Raw genomic sequence first — 16,497 nt, 5'->3', positions numbered from 1 at the left:
AAAAAGATGCAAAGTTGAATTTCATTATTATAATTTAAAGATGAATACTAAATAAAAATTTAAAAAAATAAATATATAATTTTAACCTTCTTTTAGCACGAAGGAGTAAACTGGAATTATTACTTTAAAAATTAGTGCAAAAAATATTTTACTACATTTTTATATAATTAATTGAATAAATGAATAATGTAATGCAATAAATTATCATCTTTAATTTGTAAATTTTATATTCTTGGCATTGAAAATTATTATTTTATAAAGCCATATAAATTCTCTTCTAAGTGCATAGACATAATCATGCTGGAAAACTGCTGATAAACTGCAAACTTAATTAAACTGTATATGATTTCATGTAGTATTCGTTTTGGAATTTGGAAATTAAGAAAAAATAAACTTTTTTACAATATATTATTTTTAATTCTTCATTTATAATTACTAAATGTTTGTAATTTAAAGTGTATTTTTTGTTGGGTTTGTAAAATCTTGCGAAATTAAGTTTTTTATTCTTGACCTGGCATTCTGAAGGGAAGTCAAGTAGAAAAAAACAAGAAGTGTGGAAGTAAAAAGGAGCGCGGCCAGAAAGGGAAGGTGAGACAGTTAAAAGTAATCTTGCGTTGTTGGTTATGTCTAAAGTAAATTGGTTCTCCTGTTGTAGGCACGCACATGGGTAATTAGCCGCGAGGTTAACATCTCGAGGTGTGAAACAACCACCTCCTCCCTTCCCTCCCACCTTACCACCTCAAACCCATGGGAGGCGCGCGCCCCGTGGCCCGAGGGGCCGGACCAGGACCCCACGTCACTCGCGGCCTGCCAAAAACCTAACCGTCCATCCAATTTCAACGTGCGAAAATTGGAAAACGAAAAAAAAAATAAATATAAAAGTGGGAAGGATCGCCCGTAGATTTGTTTAATTGCGGTTAGTTCAATCGTCGAGCAAACAATCGATGGATTCCGGGTACAAAGAATTAAAGGAACGAAGAAAAAAAGGTGTTAAACGATGGACCCCGTAATTAGGGGGGTCCAACCGCCCCTATCGCGCCAAAAAACCAATGTTTAAATTATGCCCCGAACAAAGAAATATCGGAATCTGCGTGGAATCTAAATTGGTACAGCACAGGAGCGATCCGTTTCATCCGCATGTCGGACTCCCTCCCAGTATTTTATCGATTTATCTAAAATTAATCTGCACCTCAGGTAATTAGAAAATGAGTTAGTGGCGTTAAGAAAAATGGCTTTTTCGGAATTCGCCGCTGCAAAGAGCGAGAGATGTTGAAATGAAATGAGCGAGTGGTATAAAAGCAGCAGCTCCAGTGTAAATTCTTGGCGATCTTATCGTCCGAGGCATTTATCGTGTGGAAGCACAAAGCGCATTTTTGCATCTCATAATGTATGTGACGATGGCTTCACTTACTTATTTTTATTTATTTATTTACTTGAAAAGAAGTAGCACGGCCGTCGAGTAATTGGTAAGGAGAAGCCATTTGGAATCGTTCTCAATTGAAGTTGAGAAATAGTTCGGTTGCGATCCTATCGCATGCCATTATTCCCAATAAACGTTAAATTAGTCAACGTAATAAGTGGTACGCCACGAACATTCTTCATCGACGCGAGAAATGCCGTGTTCCAACTGGAACCCAATTTTTCTAAATTGGGCCTCGAAAATTCCCAGCAATATTTCATACATTTCTTCACTTTCTTTATTTTTATATATTATTATTTTCAATTAAAGTTGCCACGGTTCAATTTATTTCATCCATTTTATTTACACGATGCTCTTCCAGTGGAATGAGATCATGATATTAATTTGTATTTCCATTAAGTAATGATACTATACAAATACAGTACCATAAATCAAATAGAATATACAGGATGTTTCTAAATATATAATCTTATAAAAATCTTTTACTTTTTAATTTACGTAATCTATATAAGTTAATCCTTATAAATTTATTTGTGTAATTATACTAATATATTAATTTCCAAAATAATCTTTTATTAGGATGTAAAAAAAATATAATACTTTGAACGTTTATAAAATTTTTAGTTTTACTTAAAGTATCGTAACCTAATACTAATATTGTTTTATATATGGGGAAAATTGTTTCACTATACGAGTAAAATCCGAAAATTTTGGAAAGGACTATGCTCGTTAAGCGAGGTTCCATTGTTTCCATCCTTCACAATTGAATCGAATTTTATTAAATTTTATATATTTTATCGATGATATATTTGTATCCTTCAAAAATGAGGATATTACTTTGATTTGTGCTGAGAATTTCCTTTCATATTAATTAATTAAAAAATACTATGTTCGACGCATCTATAATATAAATATAAATTTTATAAACTATTACATTTTTTAGATTTTCATTTCTTAAATTATTGTTATATAATGTAGCAATGACAATAAATATTAAGTTAGTATTAACAAATAGTTAGAGACTTTCAATTGTATGATGCTATAACGTGTCAGTATTTTTATTATTTATTTGTATTTACTAAGTTACTTCGAATTGTCTCTTTTAAAATTAAAAATATGTTATTTTTAGCTTATGTAATATTCTCGACGTCAGAAGCCCTACTGCTTTTTGAAGTACACGATTTTATATTAACATTAATAAAGTGAAGAAGATGAAAGACGAGGAGCAGCAACAATTCTAAATTGGTCTTGAAAATTTCGCGCACAAATCTCGAGCGAGACGGCTCTCGAGCACTTGCTTTAAAACCAAATCTCGTGTAATAAATAATTTTTTTATCTGGATTTTATGCGGAGACTCCCGTATGAGGAATTCCGTAATTAAGATCCAATTAAGGAGGCGCAGCCGATTTAAGAGCCGTATTGGGCGCGTATATCAAAAATCGAAGTCTCATTAAACGCACTACCGAACCATTACGATTTAATTGCTCCGAAAATAATTTAATTACAGCTCATCCGAGTATACCGAAGTGTAGTATATTAGGGACGAGAGAGAGTAAAAGCCCTTCAGTCTCTGGTAGCCAAGTGAACAACAAATATTAATCTAGCAGCGCGCCCAATTTTCGTGTCGGCCTCGCATCCCTTTGAACCATAATTAGCAAAGGTGTGCTATCATTTACCTAATTATAACGTGAAGAGGTGAGAAAGGTACTGCTCTGATCATCTCCATCCAGTTCTTCTTCTACGCTTGGGCGCACGACCAATACAGATCCACGGTGATTAATTTCGCTTTGCCCCCTTAATGCAATAATAACGGACGGTAGCATCAGAGTCTGGAGGCGTTGGAGAAGATCTCTGTTTGAAATAGATTAATTTTGATTAATGTTGCGCGATGCTTGATTTATCGCAGATTCCATTTCGCGTTTTCGGAATCAACGGCCAAAAACAAACACTCTTTTTGGACGTTCGGTTAATCAGAAACAGAAGAGGAAATAATTGAATCGGAATTACATCCATCTGCAAGACTTGCTCGTAATGTGCAGCTGAAGAGAGTCTCTCTTCTCCTCCATACCACTGCAATCATCATCATCATATATTTTTTTCATCCTCCTGCAAAGATCTACTTTTCTTTCGGTTGCTACTCTCTTTCTTATTATTATTTTTTTCCTCTCACGTTTTATTATGTTATGTTCTACTCCTTCTTCGGCTTCTCTATGCGCTACTATTATTTAACACCCCATTATGTGTAATAACCACGCGAGCCGACCATCGGTAAATCACGTCGCGGGCGGTAATTTAGTTAAACACCATCCTAAATACAGAAAGTCACTATTTATTTCCCATCGACACCTCTCCTTATAATTCATACTTAATCTCAGTCATTTTCGATGAAGCGAAACACACAAAGAACTCAATATAAAAAAAATCTGAATTATGATGAAATTGATACAACCGGCATAGACTTTAATGACTCACAGCCTCTTGTCCTCCAACAAGTCAGTAAAACAAAAATATTCAATTTAGTTCACTGAATATTTATATTGTTTTATACAGTTTTAACCACAAATCAATATCAAACTTCTTTTATTATCTTAAAATGTATGTCAGTTTTCTAATCAATATAAGTTTTAAATTTTTTTTTAATTTTTTATATATATTTTTATAAATAAACGCGCATAAAAGTTTGTATTTTTCAAATCGTAATTGATATTTTTTAAGAATCGCAAGTTATATGCACTAATACGCACTAATCGAACACTAAAAGAGAGTTGAAATAAAGAAGAACGCAAAAAAAACAGACAAAAATGTGTATTTTTTGAATTTATTTTGTTTTAAAATTTTTAAACTGTACTATAATGAATCAGTACTAATCGAAGCCTTACTATTCGAGTTATTGCTGTACTATTCTTTTACATATTGGTAATCAAGCATTGGTAGAGATTTTAATATAAATCTATTTATTTTATCATAATTGAAAACTCTAATATTTTGATTACAATGATTTAATTGGTGACTATTTAAAAATTGATCTCATTCAATATATTATTTTGTGTTATCAGTATTTCGTTCGAATTAAAATATTCGTGATCGCATCTCTTGAAACGAAACTTCATAACATTCTTTTCGAAAGCAAAAGACATCTTGTTTATGCTTCGCTAAGCGTTTTGCAAACGGCGATGCAAGCAAGCTCTTTCAAACAAGCAGATATTAACCGAATCCTAAGATAAGGAATGATTAAAAGCAATGGCACTTTTGATAAGGTGTGGTATAATTAATGGTGGATCGTTGGCGAAAGGATCTGATGTGTCGATGCAGTTGTTCGTTGAGCGTGAAAAAATATATTTATAAAGCAGGTCGTCCGAAGGACCTGAAAAAAGGACCCAACATTTGCATATGAATACATGCATATCTCTCTCTCTCTCTCTCCTTCTTTCACTCTCGTACATCTCACCTCGCCTCATCTTATTGAATTAGTTAAATAGCGGTATCAATTAAGCTGCGGACTCGTTATTATAATAAATGCTCCGATGATTTACGTCCGATGCGGAATACCGAATTGCGAGCACGATGACCTTATACGATTACGAAGTCCGTCAACCAATATCCACAAACATATCTTATTTTTTTAATCGCGCAGTTACGAAACGATCCCAATTTATAAGAATCGCTTATCCTGCACAAACATTGAAGGAAATCCGAGGCATCGGTTATTATATAACTTTTAGCCGCGGGCTTGCTCTCTTATGTAATGGAGATTAGATTGTTGGGGATATGGGTAAAGGCAAATATTTAGTTTCAGATGGGTTTTTAATCATAGAAAAAAAATCACTTTTCCGGATTTCGAAGATCATTTACCAAAAAACGAAGATTAGTCAAGAAAAGTAACTCAAGTTAAGTATACTACAAATTGCTACCTTCGAATAGACTAGATTAATCGAAGTAAACTTTAGATCAAATTTTGGAACTATTCATGAAAAAAATGATAATAATATTTAATTGTATATTTGAAAAAATATGATAGGAAAATTATAGTTCAAAAATCAGGTTTATTGAAATATTTAAAAGTAAGAAAAATATGTGAAATAAGGCAGAAAGCTTTTCAACCATCATTTAAATTAAAAAATAAATTTTGAAAAATGATAACTGTACAAAATTTTGAAAAAAACTGACAAAAAAATCATTGAATTATTTATTAAAAGAACTATTTATAGATGGTTACGAAAAAAATGGATAAACAACTCAGTACTAAAATCATGAAGAAACTAAGCATAAAATCAATGAAAACTCTAATTTAATGGAAACTATTCCAAAATCATGAAAAAACTGAGGAAAATACCAATTACCGATATTTATTTTAAAGAGAAATTTACGAAAACAAATGGAGCAACAAATCATGAAGAAACTAAGCATTATATGCCAAAGAATTAACAATTAATTATTTATTAAATGACCAATATGAAAACTTCTGAAAATTGGAGGAACAAATTAATATGTTTTAATATAGCAATCCAGTAATTTTTCAACACATATCTATAATTGGTTTTCGGGTGAAAGTATACTTTATGATTATAACTTACGAAGTACTGTCACTTCTCAAGAGTCAATTATTAAACAAGGATATATCGATTTCAAGTCTTATGTAATGCTTGAATTTGGTTTAAAAGTCTCCTGGAGAAATAGAGAATTCCTGTATCATTTAATTGTTCCTTAAAGAAAGGTTAGGACAACAAAAATACCAGGCTCACAATCAAATAGTCATCATACCATGCATTATGTCGGTGTTCGATGAAAGGCGGTAATCGTGATCGTTAAAAATCGACGTAGAGAATCAGGACAAATTCACGCTGACCATGGAAACTCCCCGATAAATAAAACCCTAATCAGATTTCGTTGAAACTCGCACATTAATTGGTCGGGGGTTGGTAGTTTATGAACAATCGAAGGGTTGCATCGACTATGATTGGACTACCTCTTTTCCGTGCGGTATGTGTGCGACACCTAATTTTTACCAGAAACCGTGGACGTTAACAAAATGCTTCTGTTTCGATATCGATCCTGATCAGTGAAATCCACCGTTGATCACAGATCGGGAATCAGGGTATTCTTCGGTCCCTGAATATTCCGAATATTGCCGGCATCCCCGCAATGTTATACACCGTTCGTGTTAACAAGCTCAAATACAAGAATTTTAATAGTTTACAATTATTTGAATGCATCTCCGTCCGTTAGAAATTTGTTTCGAAATCAGATCAATCCATGCGAGATTTAAAGTAGATAACAGAACCTTTGTATATTTCTTCAACCGCTTTTCGAACAATTAAATACAGCTTACAATACATTTTCAAACTTGAACTTTAAAATATTCAACGATAACCCAGAAGTTAATAGACTTGTAAGTAAAAGAAACAAATGGACTTTTAAGAACCATTGACGGATCATCAATAAACATCGATGCTCGAATCGAAAACCGAAATTGAAACCTCCAAGTCAATTGATGGATCGCCTAGAAAGCATCGAAGAGGTAACACAACGTGATTGAGGAATGCTCAAGTGCTCGATATAACAAAACGAAAAGGGTTTTTTCGTTGCGATGGGGAAAGACCAATATTTACATCTGTTCGGAATGAACGGGATTGCGAATGTGATTTATAAAATTGAATGGCGATTGGCATCGAAACGCACACACGGACACACACTCAATATGCAGTTTGCATACTCAAGTACCCTTTTCGCACTGTCATTACCATTACTTTATAATTGCTGCCATCCGTAACAGCAAAGAGTGAGCAAAAGAAGAAAGGCGAAGAAATGTAAGCAAACAAATCCACGCAGTCGAGGGACGATATCGGCAGAGGGATCGTCTTTAATGAGAAATCCATTTTTGGACCTCTCAGGAATATAGTATGAATCTGCTGATGTCTGTAAGTTCAACAAAATTGAAATAATTTTTGTTCCATTTCTTTATCATAAGATCTTACAGAAATCTCACAATATATTCATGAAGAAAAATCTATAAAATTAATAAATTAATTTAAAAAACATTTATAAAAATAATGTTAATATATTGCAGTTTAAAATATAAGGTTAAAATTGTTGAAGATTCTAAGATATATTAAATTATGGTAATAAATTTTCCAATTTCAAAGTAATTGAGTATTTATTAAAAAAATAATATTAAAATGACTATAACTAAGTAGACTTTAAAGAGAAGATATTCCCTTCTTCTTGTATAAAAGTCGTTGGTTAAAGGGTTGTAATCCATGTTTATATCACTGCGTGATAATTGGGTGTATAGAAATGCGTCTGTTGTTGGTTCATTGCCTGGAAGCTATTCGGTAGAAGTGCGATCATTAATAACGTCCCGTAAATACGTTTGATGTATTTAGAATGAGGAGAGATGGACTAAATAAATTTCGGCGGTTTTTTGATATCATTGTTGTGCGCGGCGGTGCATTTGATGTCTGCCGATTCCGCATTCATCCGAGGGCCCCGCTGATGTGTATATAAATGGGAGCTTAATCTGTAATGAGTGTAAAATATAGTGGATTATTATTAATGGTATAATGGTATTCGTGTTGAATGGTAGCGTTTTTATTCGTGGCTAAAACCCATCATCTCACCCCCCGCTCAGCTCAGAGAAAAAGAAAGGGCGGCTGCAACGCAACGGTGGCTGCCTCTTAAAATGTAACATCTCTTGGACGATGATGGAGTGACAACGTAACCTAATGGATCCTGTATGCATATTATGCACGTATGATGCATTGATCCAAGACCGACGATGCTTCATTTTAATAATGCCGATTGGTATCCTCGTTTCAGGACCTCCGATACTAATAGATTTTTAATGAACTTATTTGCACGCATTTTCATAACAATACAACTGGATGTTCACTCTACGAGGATCACAGTTGCATACGCCGAATGGAAGGGAAAGTGGAAAGATATGGACGTGACTGGTGCTAAACACTGGATCCGCCCATAAGAAACAATCCATCGACCATTCCTACACTTGAAAAAAAAATCTATACGATGAATTGCAGGAAATATATATATATTAATTAAAATAATTCACTTTTCAGCATTTAGTTTTTTAACATACTTAAGATTCGTTACATCTCAGAAATAATAAACTTAAAAATAAATTGATTACTCATTTATAGTAGTAGTTCAATTAGTATTCAAAAATATTCAAATATATTTATTTTATAAAAAATATTTATTATTTTCTAAAATCCTCGTTGACGAGTTTTAAATCTCATTTTTAACATAATTAACTTAATTATTTCTTCTTAATTGGATACAAAAATTGTACAAATATTTCCGAATTTTTCTACAATTAAAGTTCAAAATGTAATTATATAGATATCAAAATTGTACGCAGATGTGAAGATTTACGATGTAAGAAACGAAGGCGAAATCAAGAAATGACCATTTATCTTGCACGTCTAATCATCGCAACAGTTACAATCATTTACAAAGTAAAATTAGCGAGAGACTTTAATGAGCAATTTGCGGTGGGGATAATAAATTATTGTTTTTTTGTTGTTGTATCTAAGACCGCAGCGCAACGCATTGCGACAATGCGGGTTTCTGGTAGCATCGCCTCCAAGTCCCATTAATAAGGAACATCCCATATCTCAAAGTACGCATCCCATAAACTCCCTTACACAACAAAACAAGTACAGAAAAACAAAAAACTTATAAATCGCGAAAGGCAATAATAAACCCGAAGCCCGAGTCCAGTTTTCGAAAACTTTCCATGTAATCGTAGGCATTACATGATGGTACACGGAACCACCCATCATTTCGTGATTCGCGCGTCCAGCGATAATGAATCGATTGTTGATTTAGGTGGGTGACTTGCAACGCGGTTCAAGTAATTCGCTCGTTTTCTCTGCTATTCTCTTCTTCGTTTGTAAACCCATTTGGAAATTTAAATCGGTAGGCCGACGCTTAAATTAATCGCTGCCCATGATAATTCAATTATGAATCCTCGGTGACTCTGCGTATTGTATTAAATCTACTTTAATCAGCGTTAGTGCACCTCTCGTGTAAAGATAGGATCGCGAACCGCCTGACAATTTCATTAACATTCTGGTGCTGTTTGCTCTTGTTTTCATCCGTCTCCTACTTTTGCCTTTCGGTATTTAATTACTGACCAACCTTGATCGTCTTCTGAGAACCATATCTCAATGGTCCCGTTTAATTACCAATAGTTTAATAAAATACGTCACTCTTATTTTATCTTTAAGATAATTTTATCATCTATATAATCATTTTTATGTATTTATTTACTTACTTACGCATCGCTTTTCTATTCATTTAATAACATAGATAACTTCAATTACATAATATACTTAGACCACAGATGATATTATATAATAATTTAATACTTTAACTATTCTGGAAATAAAAAAAATATTTTTTATTTTTGTTGGTGTATTAATAATAATGAAATTCGGAATGTATTATAATGTTAGTGATATTGTCTGAAAATGAGAAACCTGTTGTACAAGAATCAATACTTGTTTCCACTGGGCGAAACACAAAAAATCAACATTGTAATAAAGTTTTACGTCCTCCTTCTTTTTATTCTTGCCTCGTGCATCAAAAATTTGCATTCCGTTATGTGCAATTAGATTATGCGAAGATTAATGGAGGGCAGGAGTCGATGGACACGCGAGGGGAACACTGGCAAAAGAAGCAAGCGCGAGCCGAAGAAGTTGGCGTGCCGCTTCTGCCGCTGAACCGGCGCTCGTCCAGAATACTAATTTAACTAATTGGATGTGGTAATGATTGAAGGATGGACCTCGGATGGATGGAAACGGCGAAATCCACGCGAACGACCCGTGGATTCCTTACATTTGCGTCGCCAAAGGAAAGTAACTTTTGTGCCACCTCCAAAAAAAAAAAACACACACAAATACAAATTATCCCGACATATGTAAATTTATCTTAAATAGCGATTCAATTAAACTTAATACCTGAAATATGCTAAACTCGGTGGCGATTACCGTACGTATTCCTTGTCATGCCCTTTTCGGACATCCAAAATTCCGCTCCTGAAAAGTCCTTCCTCGGAGCTGTGCACTTATTGAGATTACCCTACGCTCTCTGTTTTACATGTTCATCACCGATGGCATGTTTATTTTGTGCCACCGAAAACGAAACACTTTCGTCGTCGTTGCGACCGTGAGTATTCGAAACCAGAAGGAGATGAGATCGAAACAAGAAGGAAAAAAGTTACCTTGTCCACACACAAATGCTACTTAATTGCAATTGAAACCTACTTGCAGTTGTAAAAACGTCGAAGAGTCGTTTTTCGCTCGCCAAAAAAGTAAAAGAGAGGAGTACTTTAAGAGGACTTTCCTAAAACCAGTTTTGCCAAACATCGAAATTATTGTATTGGAAGAACATGAAAGTATTCGCATGTAAAACACTCATTTTTAAAAGCTTTCATCACATAGAGCAATTAGAATAAGTTATTAGTTACAAAAGTAAAAAACCTTTCAATTATCAAGAATACATTCCAACATATTATAATGCAATGTACTAAATCTTGACTGATATTCACTATTAATAATTACATTATTACTAAAAAACACATCAATTGTAACATTATATAACATGTAATCATTATTTTTTTTTTATATTATAGCTGTATATGTCCTTGTAGTAAACACTCAAAAAAAAAAGAAGTTGAAATACTGGAGCACCATCTCTCGGGATTCTGTTTAAGTTCAAGGTTGCCCTTTACCTTTCCTCTTTGAAAGGGTCATAAACTCATCAGGTTTAACAGCCGCCGGATCATGACACCTCCTCTAAACCGCATAGCTTCGTTTGCGTCCGTCACATTTACAATCGGGATTCAATGGCATTCTTTCACAAGTCAAGTGCCGCACATCATTAGCGACTATAAACATTTCGTATTCTACAAATCCAGGTAGTTGCCATAAAACCAATGCTTTCAATATATTTACTTTTTCAAACATTTCTGAAAAAAATCATCTTCAGTTTTTTTTCACATGATTTCCAGTACGAAATAAGTACATAATTACTTTACGTTTGATAAGAAAAAGTAGGAATACTTTTGATTTATTTATTTTATTGAGTAATTAACTAATTTCAAGTAATGACTTAAGTTAATTTAGTGATTTTTTCTTATTTGTTTCACTTTTGATAAGAAAAAATATGAATATAACATTAATCTAAAAATTAAGTAATTGGCTAAAGTATTGCTTAATTTAATATTAAATAAAAAGAAAAATTGTATATAAGCTCATATAGTATTATTAATAAATCATTTTTAGTTAATTCTAGTAAAAAAATCTGTAATGACTCATTAAATGTCATTGATTATGACATATATAATTTAAGTATGTTATTGACTTAAATATATTTTTTTATAATTAAACATTCATTAACTTTGCATAATTAGGTTTTTATATACTTTATTTAATTAATTGGATACACAAGTATTTTTGGTAATCAATAATTTCGTTGAATCAATATCCATAAATACAAGTTTAATGAAAATCGTAATTAAATTACACATATTGATTTCATTCGATGTACTTTTAATGCGTAATTCCGATGAAAAATGTGAGAATGTTGTAAAACCATTTCAATAATATAAATAAATAAGTTTAGTTATGTGTAAATTATGATGAAGCTTATTGAATTAAATGAGATAAATTAGCAAGACGAGCACGGGAATTCGAGGAAGGAGCGATTTCAATAATGAAATGGTCAGAAGCATTGAATTCCTATAATCCTGCACGGAGAGATTTCATTAAGAAAACCAGATTATCCCCGCATCTAATTTATTGCATTCCATATAGAAATCTTCTGTTTGTTGTTGTTTTGCATTGATGCATTTGCGAGCGTACGAAATTGTATTTTTCGGTTACTGGAATTGCACAAGGTTAGAGGCATGCACCCTGCTCGGGCGTTGAAATCACCGCGCACCGCACCAGCATAAATGCAGTTGCACACATTCATGTGTTGCGCCGCGCGCGCTTTTTTTTTCATTATTATTCTTCTTTCCTTTCATTCTTCTCTCTCCCCTCTGCACCCTGAACGACTGGAACCAGACCCGGGTGGTTTTTATATTCCGAGGGCCACGTGCACGTGCATACAGGTTTTATACCTGTTCCTCATATGCATCCCTCGTTCAACCACCCTAAACAGAGGGAGAGGAAGAACTAACAGAAAGAGAGGAGAGCTTGTCGGGAGAGAAAAAAACACACACATCAAAATCCAGTTGGATGATTTGCCGTCAGGTCGCAGCACCGTGCACGAAAATCCAGAAAAATCGGAATTTTTATCACTGCTTAGCATATAGCCATGGAATTTGGGCCAGGTATATCTGGCGTTCCCAGAAAATTAAGGAGCGTAGGGGGATGAGCGGGTTAATCGAAGTGGGCTCGGAAAGGGGATGAAAAAAGTGAATTAATTCGCCACAGAATGGACAAGAGCCGCCCGTTTCACTATTTATTGTGGCCAATCCTCCTCCTCCTCCTCAACCATACACACACACACACTCGAGAAAACTAACTCAAAAAAGTAAAAAAATAATAAAACAAAAAAAATATAATGTAGAAACGGTGGCTACTTCAAAGGCCCGGGATTAATCCGTGAGATTTTTCAGCGCCGAAAGATGCGTAAGACTTCATTAATTGGAAATTAGCGCTCTTCCTAATGAAAACCTCGTCAATTAGTCAGAACTATGTTTTTTACCCCAAAAGAAAGTTTCAACGGTGGCAGGATTAATTCGTTACATTTGTCTTGTGCGGCTTTCTTAGATAAATCACCGTTTTAATTAGTCTGCTCAAATTTTTCTATGAATTAGCGCTTCTTTTAATCACAACCTCATAAATTGTGAAAATTTTACGTCAAAAATTCGGTTTCTCTTCAAAATGATTTTTTACATCAAAGTGAAATTTCAAAAATTAACTTGTTTATTATTTAATAACCGTGAAATTAAATACATATATCAAATAATCAAAGATAAAATATTTATTTTTTAATTGCAAATTCTAACATATAACTTCAATTTTCGTTTTATCTCTTAATTATGTGAAATTACGCAAAGTTATTTAATGAATGAAATATATGAAATTTTATAGAAAATATTCTGTAAACATTTTCAGCAATCTCTGCAATTGTTAGATAAAAGATTTTTTTAAATTAGTAGACAGATACAATTAGTGCGAAAATTGGAACTTGCTAGGACAACAGTACGATGTGGGTGTTTTTCTTGAAACCACTCTGTTTGCAAACATTTAATTTGATAAAAAAAGAACATGGACCACATAGACAAGTGTTCCTGTTTTCACCGGAATTGACATATTTATTTGGGCGTAGCAGACAGGGATCCTGTAAAAAGGAATCTCATGTTGTGGTGTCGAAACAATGAGGGTCTATGAGTTTTTACGCACTTTGCGGGTGGTAGAAATTGTTCTTATGAGGAGAAGGTGTGTTTTCGGGTAACTAGGAAAGAGAGATGTTTCATGTTTCGACGTCCCAGACAGCAAGGACAGACGCATTGTAACGAATTTGTCTAGACCAATTTTCTTTTTCGATCAAATATGAAATTCAGATACTTATCACATAAAATGCATATGTTAAATAATAATAATAATGATAGATATATTAAAGTTAATTATGTGATTTCTCATTATAAGGAAAGTAAGAGTTCCAATTGTAACGCTAAAAAATATTTGTCTGTTAACTTAGTAATCAAGAATTTAAATATAGAGTGTCAGATCTATTAAATGTTTGCATTGTATGTAATTCATTCATTTATAAAACTGAAATATATTTTCAGTAGTAAATTGTTATTTCAAAAAAGTTACGGGTTAAAAATAAAGAGATTTAACTAGTAGGATATTTCTACTAGTTTCTTAGTTATAATAAATTATATATATATGATATATATATATTTTGATGAAATAGTTGCTTTACGTTTTCATGTATTGGTTATGTAATATCTATTTTTAATATATGAAATTTGAGCATTTTTAAAGCGTGAATATTGGTTAATAAGAAATCGGTAAACCGGTAAGCGCATTTTTGAAATTGGGGTGTTTTTGCGGTTTTGCTATGATTGCTTAGTAGTAATTGAAGTAGTTTGATTGCAGCAATAAAGTTTGAAGTAAGGTAAGTTTATTGGGGGAGTCAGTATTTGGGTTTGGTAATAATGTGGCTCGTGATTTATGCGAAGAATTGCGAAGAGGTCCTGGTAAGTCTGGGCCGGCCCGCTTAGCCATGCGTCTCACGTCCATGGCACGCGCTTACCCCAATGGGCGCGCGCACCCTTCTTCAGGTATGACGGTGGGGGTACCGGAGCGCCGGGTACAAAGCTCTTCGTACATCGACGCCAAGCATCATTCCGGGTGTAGCTTCCGAGCTTAACGCTACTTACTACCGCAACTTACCACCAAGAAGACAAGGAGAATAAGATTACGCGCATTCGCCCTCAGCCACGCGCAGCTTAGACTCATCTTCATTCACCCACGCGTTCCTCAAGTTTAGTCCATCGCGAACCGCGTCAGAGAGAGCACATGGCCGCTGTCCATACCCTGCATAACATGACTCTCGGCCAACAAAACAAGATGTACAACGTCATCCAACAACATTCGCCTCAGCAGCCGAACTGTGTGATCGTCTCCACCGGGATGAACCAGGCTACGAAGACGGTCATCCAGAACAAGAGACCTCTGGCGCCGGCACCGGCCCCAGAGCGCACCTCCGTTCTGGTAACCAACAACAGTGATCCAAGGTGCAAGAGGAAAATCCAATTCATGCCGTACGGGGCTTCCCCTCAGCAGCCGGCCTCCGTTGCCAGGAGGAACGCTCGCGAAAGAAACCGTGTTAAACAAGTGAACAATGGATTCGCCACCCTCAGGCAGCACATCCCTGCCAGCGTTGCCGCCGCCTTCAGTCCACCTGGAATTCCTACAGGTGGTCGAGGCGCCAGCAAAAAGCTGAGCAAAGTTGACACCCTTCGTCTGGCAGTCGAATACATCAGGAGTCTGCAGCAGATGATCGACGACCACGAGACCGAGTTGTCCTCGCAAAGTGGAAGTGAACACAACGTTATGGACAGTAGATACTACTCGAGCAGTCCTGAGACGATGAACCATCAACAATACACCTACCCCGTCATGCTACCAACTCCAGCCTGTTCAGAGGCCTCCACCTCTCCGACACCGTCCCACAGCTCGGACGGATCCCTTAACCACAACACCGCCTACGTTCCGAACATCCTCTACCATAATCATCAAGACAACTACGAAAACTACGACCCCAAGAGCCCCGAAGACGAAGAGCTCCTCGATGCCATATTCTCATGGCAGCACGACTAAACAACAACAACAATAAGGTATGTATCTTGCGACAAAAAAAATCGTTAATCATTATTATCATAACTTGATATAAACCCCTCGTACCTGCTCTCTATTTACCACCCCATACTACCTGGCGCAATTCAAAACCGCTCGCATTTCCTTTTCAGAAACCCTCCTCCTTCTCCTTTTTTTTCCTTCTCTTCTCCTTCTTCAAAGGAGATTTTATGCGAGGGGGTCTCTCTCGCAGACTAGTTTCTTAAGATGCAGTTTACCGTGAAAGAAATACGCACAAAAACCCCGGTCCGAACAATACCGTCTGAAATCTCGGGGATGAAAAAAAAACGATCACTCTTTATTTCGCTGCTTTTTCTTCTTCATCTCCTCCACCTCCTTTCTGTCTCGTAAAAGCTCAGCACGGAGACAAATTGCAATTAGTTGCGTTTCTGCCTACGCCAATAAAACGGAAGGTCAATGGTTATAAAAGTGTAATACGCACATGCATTGAAGAACCGGCTCAAAACTCGTTCTAATTTCTGGCCTATCCCAACATCATCTCTCCTCCTCCAACGTTGCTTTATATCGCTTAATACTCTCTTTATAATTATCACACACTAATTTTATGTTATCTTTCTCTTTACAGAACTCTCGATGAAACCAATCCGCCAAGTGCCTTCTCGGATCCAAACGAAATCAGAGACAACGAAAACAAAAAACTATTATCTATTTTAT

The 16,497-nt window shown here is 35.0% G+C and overlaps 1 protein-coding gene across 1 annotated transcript; it reads left to right on the top strand.

Annotated features, from left to right (window-relative positions):
- The first annotated feature begins 14,982 nt into the window (after nt 1–14,982).
- LOC108560249 (achaete-scute homolog 1a-like) lies at nt 14,983–15,786 on the top strand. Its single transcript, XM_017917714.1, has one exon. It carries the CDS (start codon nt 14,983–14,985, stop codon nt 15,784–15,786), a length of 804 nt encoding a protein of 267 aa, XP_017773203.1.
- Nucleotides 15,787–16,497: the final 711 nt, after the last annotated feature.

Source organism: Nicrophorus vespilloides, unplaced genomic scaffold (genome assembly GCF_001412225.1).
Source record: "Nicrophorus vespilloides isolate i.1.1-1 unplaced genomic scaffold, Nicve_v1.0, whole genome shotgun sequence".
In the NCBI taxonomy this organism is placed as follows: domain Eukaryota; kingdom Metazoa; phylum Arthropoda; class Insecta; order Coleoptera; family Silphidae; genus Nicrophorus; species Nicrophorus vespilloides.
This window is presented reverse-complemented; position numbering and strand designations above follow the sequence as displayed.